Source organism: Phallusia mammillata, chromosome 5, assembly GCF_965637545.1.
Source record: "Phallusia mammillata chromosome 5, kaPhaMamm4.hap1.1, whole genome shotgun sequence".
In the NCBI taxonomy this organism is placed as follows: Eukaryota; Metazoa; Chordata; class Ascidiacea; order Phlebobranchia; family Ascidiidae; genus Phallusia; species Phallusia mammillata.
In genome coordinates, this window is record NC_137256.1 from 21,995,133 (window position 1) to 22,008,819 (window position 13,687).

General features: G+C 37.6%; 3 protein-coding genes across 4 annotated transcripts; 2 read left to right on the forward strand and 1 right to left on the reverse strand.

Moving 5' to 3' along the window:
• Window positions 1-3,366: 3,366 nt before the first annotated feature.
• Window positions 3,367-4,964, reverse strand: LOC145229276 (uncharacterized). 2 transcript variants are annotated; one of them, XM_080094585.1, is made up of 4 exons: window positions 4,631-4,964; window positions 4,100-4,307; window positions 3,812-3,867; window positions 3,367-3,550 (listed from the first exon to the last, which is right to left on the reverse strand). In XM_080094585.1, the coding sequence occupies exons 1-3, from the start codon at window positions 4,780-4,782 to the stop codon at window positions 3,856-3,858; spliced, it is 372 nt and encodes a 123-aa protein (XP_079950711.1). In that variant the 5' UTR covers window positions 4,783-4,964; the 3' UTR covers window positions 3,367-3,550; window positions 3,812-3,855. The 2 variants fall into 2 exon arrangements, with proteins under 2 accessions (XP_079950711.1, XP_079950710.1); XM_080094584.1 differs by lacking the exons at window positions 3,367-3,550; window positions 3,812-3,867 and having other exon boundaries at window positions 4,055-4,307.
• Window positions 4,965-9,517: 4,553 nt separating this feature from the next.
• On the forward strand, window positions 9,518-10,857 carry LOC145229274 (ciliogenesis-associated TTC17-interacting protein-like). Its single transcript, XM_080094582.1, has one exon. It carries the CDS (start codon window positions 9,582-9,584, stop codon window positions 10,707-10,709), a length of 1,128 nt encoding a protein of 375 aa, XP_079950708.1. The 5' UTR covers window positions 9,518-9,581; the 3' UTR covers window positions 10,710-10,857.
• A 1,364-nt stretch (window positions 10,858-12,221) lies between these two features.
• Window positions 12,222-13,281, forward strand: LOC145229275 (uncharacterized). The gene is made up of 2 exons (XM_080094583.1): window positions 12,222-12,453; window positions 12,863-13,281. The coding sequence occupies exons 1-2, from the start codon at window positions 12,290-12,292 to the stop codon at window positions 13,095-13,097; spliced, it is 399 nt and encodes a 132-aa protein (XP_079950709.1). The 5' UTR covers window positions 12,222-12,289; the 3' UTR covers window positions 13,098-13,281.
• Window positions 13,282-13,687: the final 406 nt, after the last annotated feature.

The window sequence follows — 13,687 nt, forward strand, 5'->3', positions numbered from 1 at the left end:
CCTACAAAGCGAAAAAATATTAAGACAAAGGCCACGTTTGCAGGGAAGTTACGTGAAAAAAATCCCCGAATTCTTTCCCTGGTATTTTGCTTGGGTTGATTCTCTATTAAAATTACCTAGTGGTTGTTGGATGTAACACGAGAACATTTTGATACAGTGGCTTATCGCTAGCAACTTATGTAATGCAGCAAAAGCAAGGTTGCAAAAGATGATAAGTAAAAGTATTGCTTTTAATATTGCTTGGTACGAACAAAACTGGCAATAAAGTAGCTAAAAGAGGTTGCTTTTTTTACTTGAATATTTTAAATAAACTATTGCTGTGATCAGTTTACTGTTTTTACGTATTAGTTAACTACGATTTACACTACTTTTTTGAAATGCAGATTAAGTAAGGCATAATAATTGACTACCGTCTTTTGCTACTTCAATTTGCTGTTAGTAAAAGAACTAACTTTGTCACCAAAACTTATGCTACAATAATCTTCGCTCTTTTATCATTACAAACAGGCAGAAATAAATTCTGATTTCAGATAAAAACGTTATAGCAGTCAGTTTCATTTTGAAGTTTTTTTTTATGATTTCTTTATCGCAGATTTAAGTTAGGCAAAATAACTTTTTTTAGTTGTACAAAAAAACAACTAAAAATCGAAATAATGTCAGTTTCAAACACCTATAACGGTTGCAAGTTTGATGGAAAAACTCAAATATACTCAAACAGTGGGGATGTGAACAATTACAATGCACCAACTGTAAAAGGTGAGAGACAGTTGATTGCTTGTTAAGTACATAAGCATTTGATCTAAATTTGTTTTTTATTTGATATTTTAGTTGATAAAAGCAAACATGAACAACACATTGATATGAGAGGCGCTCGTATAAGCGGCTCAATAGTTGGTGTACAAGGAAACGTCAATATTGGCAAAGGTAAGGAACAAACGTTTTGATCTCACCGATCATTTTCGAAATAAACAAGAATTTTGTAAATTGTATTTATTTGTTACTGTCAGCACAGAGTTTCTTAACCGGGAGTAAATTAAACCTAAAAAAGTAAATTTGACATGCTTTAGTCCAGTGGTGCTCAACCAGGGCCCATGACCCCCAGGGGCGTTCCGGGGGGGCACACTTGAAGGGGGCCACAAGGCCAAAAAATTACTTTTAGGGGGTCACGCTCCACGAAAGGGTGAGAACCACTGCTTTAATCGTTCATTTTATTAAGCCCAAAGAAATTTGCGTATGTATGATTAGTGAGGGAAATTTCATTTTCAAAATCTTCTCAGGTGTAAACGGGAGAAAATTGATTAAAAATTTCCAATTGCCATAAAATCGACATGCATAATGGCTTTTAAAGCCTCAATTCTTTATTATTTGAATACAATTTTTAGGGTTAAATTTCAAACACGTTCAACTGAATCATATATTTGTCCTAAAAGTGCAATTTTCCCCATATTAAACAGTACCAGTCAATGATAAAACAAAGGCTAGTTATGTACGTTCCGTTCCGGGAAATACCCCCGTAGTTGGTACCCGTAAATATTTAAATGTTACAGTTCCTCCTCTGCGTTTCAATTCCTCTTGCGAAATCAGTCAAACGTTTACAAGGGGCAGTAAAACTTTATAAGCTATTGGAGGGCTATAAGAGAAAACTCATCAGCTGGAATGGAATACAGCGACAAACCCGTCAAATAAATATGTTATTGTTTGTGTCTGTTAAAAGGGGGCATTTATATATCTCTTGTTTGTTCATGGGCAGTACAGATAACAACGTTACAATAAACTTGTAAAAGAGTCGGACAAGATTATTATTTTAATTTAAAGCTCATGGTCCAATTTATATTTTTCAGGTGAAAATGGAAAATACTGATTGCCAGCCGTCTCTATACATCTTGTACATTATTCTGAGTGGTTTCAAGCCGCACGATTTTCTTATCAAACGAAACAAACACAATGTAATTACACACCAAAGGATTTCCGTCATAACCATTTCTTTTATGTTCATTCATTTCAAGTTATTCATCTAAAGCTAGGAACGTAGTAAGGAATTAATTAATCCTTGTTATGTTCTTTATGTGGGTTATGCACTTTTTTAAACAATCCTTCTGCTTTTTTGTTACAATAATGTTTCATATGCGTTTGTTCTGGCGCTATATTCTGCTTGCACTATATGATATTTTTCCATTGTATTTTTGTGCATAAGTGTTTTGCCACATGTTTAGAATATATTTAGAAAATAAATCTATTGTATTTTAAACAATAAAAAAACATTGCAAGTACAGCATATTTCATTCATTTCTGAATATGCCCTATAATGTACAACTGCGGCATTATGAGAGCCGTGTTTCTAACATTATTAGTACGAACTAACTATTTCCGCTTCAGCTTGGCAACATCTAAGTTTATTAAAAAAAAATCAAATAAAAAACAGAATAAACATGAAAAAATAAGTTGTCCGTCGTGTAGCGATCATGAACGAAATTGTTTCCCGGATTCATATGAGTCTTGGGTTAGGAACACTGTGCAACCATTTATAGCGATTACCATGTTTATGTATATATATACAGCATATATGCTCATGTCATCAGCTACACCTGTATATGTCATATCCCTGACCGTGGCATGAGCATTTGCCGAAACGTTTGAACAGTAGAGCATGTCGCTTTTTTACGTATAAACTTTGTGCTCAAAAACGCAATGAAATTGTAAGCTAACTGCCCTTGACCCAATAATCAGTTGCTTGTTCAGCGCGAAGTCTGTAGAATTAGGGTAATTAGAATTGTTCTAGTGCAGGGGATAAGCCGACCTTGATTGCCGTAATTAACTTCAAGTTACTTTCACCGGTACAGGTTCGTTATTCTCCGCTGTATAATTACTCGCTGTTACCGCCCTACTTACGTGCATAATTACTGACGACAGGTCACGGCCAGTTCTGTGGTATCTCTAAAGTAAATTGTAGCTAGTGGTTGCAAATCATGCCCATGTCTTTGTATAGTGCCTTACCCCAAACCCTTATAACCTTGTAATAAATGTATTAAGTTTAGAAAACACAGTATTTTTTTAATTATAATCAATTTTTGGTGTTTTTTGCTCAGGAAGGAAAAAGCGATTTTATGCTAGTACAGGTTTGTGGCCATGCATTACCATTACGTGATTACACACACAAAGTGTTTGCGGTCTGTTATACGATTTTTTTTAACCTTATTAAAAAGCACAAATCCTTGCTTTGGAATGACCCACTCTGTTTGCTAAGTCATGTGTTACATTTGGGCTGCTAGTCGAATAGTAATTTGTGTAGATTTATTGCCAAGCACTCGATTCTGCAAATACGATGCGCGCTTTGTTGCCATCTAACGAATAAAATCACAAATCAGGTATTTTCTCCAGTTGTATTTAAACACACGCTTTTTAACACAGGCAAAAACGTGTTTCACATGTTCCAGAAAACCCATATTCGTGCAGTTCTGTCCATCGCCTGAGAACTCTTCTGCACCAGATGCATCTTTCAAGCATCGACGTCATCTCACGTGACCTTCCTCGTCACGGTTCACTGATCATCCTGCGTCATAAAAGAAAACACCTTGAGTTATTGCCTGCGTCCCAATTACTTGCACAAACAGTGGCAATAAACCAAGTCTTATTGTTTTAGAAGTAAATCTTTTCCTTGTGACGTTACCAAGTTTAACAACATAAACGTTTTGGCTGTTACAAACTTTAGTTGTCTTTTGAGTTTGGTCAAATTCGTGACCTTAAAACTTGACTAGAATACGTTGTCTAACATATTGTTACGGAAAAAAAGGCATGGTTACGGAAATATTACCTTCAATCAGATGTGATTCACTTCTCGGTTCTTGAAATTGTTGATCAAGAAAGTTCCTGAAAACAAATCAAGTTTACAAATCGTGCACATAACAAAGTAAAGGAAGACGTTTTTTGCAACACTTAAAACGTTTACAAAATTGCTTTCTAAAATTCCCTTTTACCCCATACACATTAAAACTTACCCCATACACATTAAAATTCTGGTTCAGGCACTAATAAAATGACAAAATGTAGAAATCGGAGAATAAAAAAAATTCTACAAAGCAGAAAAATGCACGAAGTTTACCTTTGGCAAAATTTGAATTCTTTCTGGCCCACAGAGATTGCGCAACATTTCAAGGTCGCTGTTAGTTTTTCCCGATGCCAACAACTTATCTTCGAGCATTGAATGGAGGTCACGAATGTAATCGACCGCTCCCAGTACGATGTCTACACTTGACGTGGGTTTGCTCTGACACGAAGGTATGATGTCGCGGAGTTTGCCGTACAAGAACCTGGAACATTGATATTACTGATTAGTTGTGCAATGGTTACTTGTGCCACAAAGTTACAACTAACATTATTTCCACTTATTAAGGTCGTATCTTAGTTCGAAAACGGTGGATACAGACATAAAAACTATAGCTTGATGATAAAACTGCCTAATACTTTGTAAATAGTCAATATATTTTGTTCAATAAACAATAGCTGTTGCTGCCAATCGCTGAAAACGTACAGACTCCAAATTGTTTTAAAACAAACGTTTAAACCTACAGCCAATATATTGCAGAACTTTAATATTATTTTTTTGTGCAAAGTTGACACAAATAGCTCTTACCTTAATTCTTCTCTTTCGTTGGATTTGGAAATCTTTTCATCTGAACTATTTTCCATCGGTGATCTTGCCAAAACCCTACCCGCTTTTTGCTGGTGATAAAAAGGTTCATACCTCATTGCACGAGATGAAATGGACTTTGGTGCCTTGACCATTGTGAAGATTCAGCGGTTGCAATGCAGTGAAATAAAATAGTAACTCGAAAACGCTTTGTGATGCTGCTGATGTGAATCCCCATCGTTTATGTACTGTGTTTTCCTTTTTTCTTTCTCTCTCGTTTTTTCACATCCGTCTCTCTCGTATTGCTTTTCCCAAGAGTAGAATTGCCTTTTTTGTTTTTTCTCTCGTCCAGCGGGGGTCCAGCCAATTTCAAAGCTTCATTTCCGCTTTACCTCGGCGTCGTGGAACCAAACAAACAACTACCTACGTCCTGTTGGCGTCCAGTTGGCCCATAGAGTATTGATTTCAGTCAGTTTAACGCGACATTAATTGGCTAAATAAAAACGCGGTAACATCTATAGAACATTTGCTTTTAGCGGATTGCAGTTTGAATTACGGTCCGACCGAGTAATCTGGACTGTAAATCTCAAACCTCAAAGGCCTTTAACTTTCCCATGAGACCAAACCAGGAAACTTATAAGCTTTGGTAAAATGCAACTGTATTTTTTTATTTGTAATATTGAGTAAACTTGATCGTACCGAAAAAATATCGAATCTAATATAATTTTTAAGTTTTGATTTGTATGGAAGTTTTTTATGAAGGTTAGATTGAAATATTAAGAAATTTCCAAAGTTAAATAGTTGTTTGAACTTTTTTCAAATATAACAAAATGTTTTTTTTTGCACCAAATGTCAAATCAATTTGCGATGCTTTTACACCAAATCTAATCAATTTCACACACAAACAAGATTTACCTGGATAGAGGAAATACTTCCAGCAGGTAGCCTAATATCATGCACTCTTAGTAAACTTCGTTCATTTTCGGTGATCCTCGGCAATACCATTCCCACGGAACTTATTGTTCACATGCTGTTACACCGAACCGCGGGTTACTTGTCATACAAACGAGAAAAGTCAACAAAACAAGGCTCCAGTTTCCGGCAAAAAAGTTTATTTCCAATACCACAGCATTAGTGTACGGTTGTAGTTTTTTCGATTAACTTGAGCCAGCAAAAAGTTGATTGACGTTGTGACATATTGAAAGCCTATCCGTCTTTGCGGTTAGCATGAAACAAAGTCCTAATATGCGATGTTAGGCATCCTTTTAATTATCCTGTTTTTTCGCCAATACTAATTTTTGTGAAGTATCGTTGCAACGCAAAAAAGGGCGCTGGAAAGTCATTAAAACGATTTTTGAAGAAACCTACTGCACGTAACCGTTACTAACTTTTCGGTTTACTAGTTTTTTTACACTTAAGATATGGCACATAATGTTACTGGGCCGTTTTGTGTCACATTTAAACCCGCAGTAGATTTCAAAGCTAAAATTGCCACTCATTGTTAGATACAATAATTTGTCAAGAAAATTTACTAACTTGTATTTCAACCGCAAGCACAGGTAAAATATAAATTGCTTCAAACAGGTTTGATGTTCCGCAAAAGAACACAAATCGATTTGTTTTGCGTCGCAATTCAAATTAGGAGCTTTTGTGTTGTGAGAAAAATCCACGTCCCTTTGGGTGTCACGGCGCCGAAACGAATAGCCATTGATGGACAACGCATTATTCGGTAACAATTATCAATCGCGCTAGCCGCCGGTCAGTTCTACAGCGATTGATAAGAGGGCGGGGATCGCAAAACGGGGAAAGTCTAGACAGGTCGGCGCCAAAAAACTAGATTCAAAATTATGGATTTAGAAAATTGGTTGCATGAGACTTGGTAATCCGACTGGCGCCAAATGCAATTCACATTGCCACTTCACATGTTGCAAAATGTAAACACGCCCCGTGTGAGCAACCATTTAACAGCGATGCAGTCGGATTAAAAGGTGCGCTTAATAGCGTTTAAATGCGATGCAATGCATTAGGACGATCGGACTCGTAAACAACCTTAAGTGGACGTCTACTCTCGCTGGTCACGTGGCTGTTACGTAAAATGCAATAAGTGGTAATTGTTCCAAACTTTTTTACGGACCTGTATGAATGGATTAAAACTTTGTTAGGATTCACCCAATGCTTTGAATGTAAATCGTGTTCAACAACATTTTTGCAACCTTTAGCGTAGTGTAGTTTAATATTCACCATATATAAGCATGTGGAGTAATTTGTATGCCTCGTATATGAAGGAAACGACATAGAATTTTTGCGATCGGTAGTTGAGGCGGGGTGATCCGTCTTCATAGAAGAGGAAGAATGCAACCTTTAACAGTACGGAAATGTTTACCACTTAACTGCAAAACAGAAATTGTTTGAATATCGCCTTGATCCAAAACGATGTGCCCCAATCTAATACACTAAAACGGCACAAATCTTTGTGATGTTTTCATTTCTTACTCGGGCAAAGAGAAACCCACAAAGACATCAATCATATACCCGTCGCTTGAGTGTCTTTGTTTTGACGCGTGCGCAGACAGTTACGACATAATTCACTGATTCCGAGCCATATCCTTGACCTGGCATTGGCTGGACGCATGGGTTCCTGCCCCACTGGCCTGGACAAAAACCACGCTGGTGCCCCGGATCGTTCATGCGTCAAATCGGTTTATGACAGTTGGGAAATATTAAAAGTCAATTGTAATGGAACTGATAATGATATCAAACTGCTTCGGTTTTGACTATCTAGGTTAAAAACTTGGCGCGTTCAAGGGTTGAGACGCGACGTTGGTAAAATGCGTGACGAATAATTTGATTTGTGACCTCGTAGTTTATGGATAAGTGGTTTTTATTGGGACGATACTATAGCTGACTTTTATTACACCGAAAAATACAAGGCCCTTAAATGTGTAAAAGAAAGCTACAGCCTTATGTTTTATTCTCTAGTGGATTTTTTGAAATGAACCAACAAATTTCGAATTGGCTGACTTACTCGTTAGTTTGTTTTCCAAAATTACAATTTATAGTCTTCAGTAATTAAAGTAAAACGACACAATGTTATTTCTTATGCCCAAGATGAAAAAAATTTAGAAGTGAAGTGGGTTGGAAGTTATAAGTTACCTTCCGAAATCTTACGTTTAGTAATCTTTTGTTTGCTTTAGATTTTTTTTATATTCACACTGGAACCTAAGTCGAGTTGGTAAACCGTATAACCCAAGAGTCATGCCACTGTAAATAACAACTATCCTAACTGCCTTTGTAAACAACCGTTTGCTGTTTTTGGACAATTCAAGTCGTCATTTAATTGCCCTTGCAAGAGAAAACTTCACGCTGGTACTTCTAATTAAATTAAGAAAGTCATGCCTTCGCTCAGCGGGATAGGCTTTGTGCGTTGAAAGTTTAATATACGTTGCAGCTGCGTGCTTATCCCGTCCAGTAAAAATGAAGCGTATATCCGATACAGTCTCTTTCACAGCGGGACTCTAAACTTTTCCATGACACGGGTACAGCCGTTATGATACGACGAGGCCTTAATCTAAAAGCCGGATATGGAGAATGAGAGAACCCACTGCTGTTGTTTTGTCGTTGTCTTGTATTAAGATCACGACCGATCATGGAAATACAATTATTAACTGCGCGATAATGCCTATTTAAACCGATTTAATGCGACTCAAAGCACGCACAATTTAAAAAAATCTAGAATTTATTTCTTCGCTTCCGTTTCACTTTGGTGCAGTAGACAAAAAATAATCTTTATTTTATAAAGTATATTTCTAAACACTTTTTCCAAAACCCAGCATCCCTTTTCCTTAAAAAAATTAAATATTTTTTTATTTCTATGAGTGGCCGTTGTTATAACAACCAAATATGTTTAATCCGGACCTGTGAAAGACTACGTTATTGTTTTGACTGGTTTATAACTTTGGCCCAAAACCGGTTGAATATGTTGAAACTAAACCAAACTTAGCAGGTAGAGATATTATCAATTTCACATTTGTGTTTTTATTTACATATTTTATTATCACATAGCTAATATAGTGCAACTAGTGCGTTATTATCCAATCGTTTTCAAATCAAAATTTTAAGTTTGGTAAATTTTAACAACATGATTGTAGAGCTGCCATTTAGCTGTGTACAGTCACTAGGCAGGTCCTTTTAATAGTGCACACATCTGCTTAAACAGCTAACACCATACAAAACTATATGTAAAATTGAAAAAAAGTGTGAATAAAGATTAAATTTATTTTGCTGTATAAATGATATTGATCTGCAGTCAGACTTTCAGGATTACCAGCTTTCTCTGTGTTTTAATTGCCAATTAGAATTCTTTACAGTGATACATTCGATAAACCCACACCCGCCCAAAAATTAAAACATAAACACCTCTTGAAAGATTTAAACTGATTTTATCTTTTGTTGTCAGAAGAATGGTATTATTTTAGCCAATTGCATGTAGACTTGGATTAGGGGACACACTTTTGAATGTCACATGCCAATATACTTATTTTACCAAAATGACTATGGTTTCACATGGCAACTTTTGAGCGAAAAATCGAAGTTTTTAGCAGCTGATTTAAATAATACCGAAAAGTAGACAGCTTTGTAATTAAAGGCTAATGTTCTAAGACTCATACATCATAACATAATTAAAACAAGCAAATTATATTAGAGGTACTTGCTTACAAACTTGCAAATCAATATTGGCATGCCAGGTGTTGCCAAACCTGATGTGATGTATATTCTGGGTTATATCTATTTGAGTAAAGCGATACCTACCTTGTTATGCCTGTACTCTGTTCAGAATAAAGCTGCAGTTTTTTGTTTTGTTTTTACTTTTTAAGTTGGTATCATGTTTTATTACATTGACTGCAAATCTGATTTACAGCATTAGATTAGGTTGCTAGGTAATAAGTGTTTAAATATGGATGAAACTGAACCACAAGAACCACAAACTGCTGAGATAGATGAAGCCCAACCAAACAAAGAAGAAGATCAGGCAAAAGCAGGAGAAAGTGCATTAAAATTTCTGGAAAAAATTGACCAGGAAAATTTGAACCTGTGTATTTTCAAAGATGAGTTAGTCACAGTTTCAGATGATGGCAAAACTTTGGGTGAGTTTCACACAAGTGTTGAAAAGGTTACTCGCTCAGGAGATGTCTTGTTTCTTGTGCATGCAAACAGCCATGGAAAAGTGGAAGACACTCCTATGGGGACTACGATTACAGCCTACTTGAACCCAAATGACCTTTCATTAGTAAAACAGGAGCACACTGAGTATGTTAAAGTTCCTGGACATGAATTAGAAAAGAAAACAGAAATGTTTGTTGATCCCGACACTGGCACTCTCACAGTTAAAAGACAGGTAATACAGGGGGATGAAATTAAACGTTCAGTGCACAACTTTTCAGCTGATCAGTTGGGTGGATTTATTACTGAAGGCACAAACCTACTCCTCCAGCGCCTCATGATTAGACAAGAGGTGCGTGATGAAATGACCTTTATCACTTTAGATTCTGAATCAGGAAAATTGGTTGAAACTGAGTACAAACCAATACCTGAGCGAAAACAGCAAGTTAGTAAGCAAGAGCTGCAAGTGTATGGAATTGAAAGGAGCATTGCCTCGCATAGGGACTTGCCTTACACTTGGCAAACATTCTTCATGGAAGACGGACACATGACTATGAGAGTTCAAGTGGGTTCACCGGCGATCGCCACGCTTGAGAAGGTACCGCGCCTGATAGAACGTGACGAAGTCGAGGTAAAACCGGTGTTTGGCAAAAAACCTATGAATTGGGAGGAAGACATGGAAATGAATTCGCGCTTTTTGCAACGTAAGGAGGAATTAAAAGCTGGTCATGAGACCTATCTTAGAGAGCACCCTGAAGCTTCGGCCTTGCTTGCCGACTTTTTTCAGTTTTTACTGCTACGCCGACCTGATGATGTAGTATGTTTTGCGGCCGACTTTTTTTCAACCTTTTCATCGTCTTTCCCTGATGCATCGTCGTACAAACATTCTACCACGGAACTGGCCAGTACGGACAAAGCATAACAATTCCCCAATTTTTGTACACCGATTTTAGGTTTTAAGTTTCTGAAAATGTACTTTTTAGCCGCATTATTGTCTTTAAACTGTAATCTTTAAATCATTAAAAGTGTTTGAATTTGGTTAGACATAAACTCTGACAAACTTCCCAAAATTCTGATTTTTGCATGATTTAGGCTAAGATTAAAAAAGCAAATTTGAATGATATTTTTACTTCTCAATACCATGTGTGGGTATTTGCCTATGCAGGCGTTGACCCCGCTATCTTCTAAAGCAAACAAATTTGTAAGCAGTAAACTCCATATAACCTAGACACGCATTTTGCTGCTTCCTTTCAACATTAGCATACGCTTTTACCAATTTCCTATGTAACTCCCAGCGACCCGGTCAAATCCTATGCGAGGTGTGTGTGGGAATGGCGCGCTATCAAAGGGTCACGGCAGTGTTAATAGTAAACAAACACATGTCGGCTGGGGGTCAGGGGCTGTTTTTGCTGCACCCGCCGACTTTTCACGGTTAATTGTCGGCGGCGAGCTTCTGATGCTCCCGATCCGTGAAAATCGCTGTGATTACTTCAACACCTGACGGCCCGTGTCGCACTATCTTGGCGAGGTCAGTGTGGGTTTACTGCAACATTTTGTTGCAAAGATAAAAACGATCTAGTAAAATTGTGTTTATGGCCACTGTTTAAAGTTGAACAAGACTCTACTGTACCATTTTCGGAAAGTTTTAAATCGTAAAAAAGTTAAAACGATGTCCAAACTTCGACCGGCGCACTTTTTACGCGATATGCGCAGAACAATGTGACCATTACTATATATTTTATGCTCTGTGCCAGACTACAATAAACATCGTATGATGAAAATCCGGTATGCAAAGCAGGACTAACTATTTTGTGCCCCAAAATCGACTAAGGAGCACATAACCAGCATAATAATAGTTTTCGACTTTTTAGTCTTCATTGTCATAGTTTTAATTGTCTTAGACCAATTTGCATCTGTCTTTTCATACAAACGTATTTAAATATGTAATAGTATAGATTTCAGTTTTGGTCAACAAAATCACGGCTGTTGATTAACTGTTAAATTTTTGACCACTTCCTAGTTTCTTCTTAAGGACAACTTATGGCAAGGCTTGTTTTTAAAAGTGTTTTCAATTGCCTACATGCGTATGTCCGCAAAATTCAGAACAAGCATTTGCAAGTCGAACAAAAGGTGTAAAAAACATATGGGTCTTAAATTGATGCGTCGACGCGTACATAACGAGTGCCTAGGCGCCATTTAGGAAATCCGTTCGGTCATTTTACAGCGTCGGAAAGGGAAACGGTCGGTTAATGAGGTAACGGTCGGCGCAACAAAAGGTGACGACCGCGGGAAGACAAAAGGTGAACTGCTAATGAACGGCAATCCTTTAGAACTACCCGGTCCGAACTGTAAACCGACAGATTGCAAGCGACGGCGGAAACAAATGCAACTGTTGCTTGTCGTTGAGTATAAAACACGCTGTGCTTTGCAGAACAGCATCATTCGTTCATTAACCATCAGATCAACATCAGCTACTAAGTTCGTTAAGCACTGACTCCAAAAATGGTAAAATCAGCAAAACTCATCAAGATGGCAATCTCACGTCAGGGAATTACCCGTATGGAAAGAAGCTCACCGGAAAAGTTTTCGGCAAAAAGATCGCCGCTTGCAAAGTCTCAGCAATCGATGAAAACAATGAGGAAAAGCAACGAAAACGAGGAAATTAAGTAAGTATATCCTAAGAGTTACGCTGTAAATCTAACGCAATCTGACCACTTAATTGGCTTTAAATCAGTTTTACTATGAAACCTAGGCTAGCTATAACGGTTTTCGTTTATCAAAAAAGCGTTGATATGCAATAAAACCAATGGACTTACTATCGTGCACTGTGCTACGCGCATTCCGTGTTATTTACCCTAATGAAGGCGACCTGAATAGGACGTCGAAAAGTTGGGATAAAAATACCCGAATTGCCAGAAGAGCTCTATAAAGTTGAAAACCAATGCACGTTGGACCTTTTGGCTTAAATAAAATCATTATTCGAATAGAATCATTTTTAATATCAACAAATTAACTGGTGTCGAAAGAGTGGTGATTTTCCGGGCTGATCATTAACAAGTCTTTTAACCCTTTTAGATTGCTTTTCTCGCGTCTACGGGAAATCGTACCAACCTGTACAGGTAGCACTTCATCCAACACTACTGTAGTTGTCGAGGCAGCCAAGTACATCTGCAAACTGCAAGACCTCTTGCAACTTCAAGCCCCGCACTTGTCACCGCAAGACTTGAGAGGACTCCTGGAAGACCACAGTACCAGGGAAACCCCCGAAAACGATGTTCCTGTGTCGCGTGATGTTGCGCAATTTCGCTAAAACTCGACTTCGAACTTGTAGGCCCGCTAAACTTCGCGAATTGTTCCAATGTTATCGCGAAGCTGTGGGGCGCCACCAATCACAACAGACGCCTTAATCACGTGACTCTGCGTTTGTTTATCGCTTGTCATTGTTTTCTATTTATCTTTTTTCTACTTTTTTGTAATAAACTCCCACAAGGAAAGTCTGTATTCTGTTACACTTTACAAGTTTACATAATCTATGACTAGGTCGAAACTATTCAAAAATGTTTTGTTTGGCCAAGCATTAAGCATTACATATAATACACTACTATACTGGATCATACTAGGGCTGTTGTGCTGTCACATGGGCGCCGGCAGAAAATTTTGCAAGAGGGGGCAAATTTTGGCTGATACTTTACCGCAGGGGTCGGCAACCTTTTGTGCACGGCGGACCGTTTTTGAAACTAAAATTTTATCGCGGACCGGTCTTCAAAAAACTACAAATATTTAGCAATAAAAACGCTTAAATTATTCATCATCCCCGGGATACATGGGCCAAACGTTTTATAACATCTAACCTAAAAATTCATACGGCCTGGTAACGCAACCCTCGCGGACCGGTACCGG

What these genes read in the sequence shown, in the direction of transcription:
- LOC145229276 (XM_080094584.1), bottom strand. Translation starts at nt 4,782, where the DNA reads ATGGTCAAGGCACCAAAGTCCATTTCATCTCGTGCAATGAGGTATGAA. An exon ending in AACGAAAGAGAAGAATTAAG is followed by an intron (nt 4,308 to 4,630) that starts GTAAGAGCTATT and finishes TCAATGTTCCAG; the next exon opens with GTTCTTGTACGGCAAACTCC.
- LOC145229274 (XM_080094582.1), top strand. Translation starts at nt 9,582, where the DNA reads ATGGATGAAACTGAACCACAAGAACCACAAACTGCTGAGATAGATGAA.
- LOC145229275 (XM_080094583.1), top strand. Translation starts at nt 12,290, where the DNA reads ATGGTAAAATCAGCAAAACTCATCAAGATGGCAATCTCACGTCAGGGA. An exon ending in AACGAAAACGAGGAAATTAA is followed by an intron (nt 12,454 to 12,862) that starts GTAAGTATATCC and finishes TAACCCTTTTAG; the next exon opens with ATTGCTTTTCTCGCGTCTAC.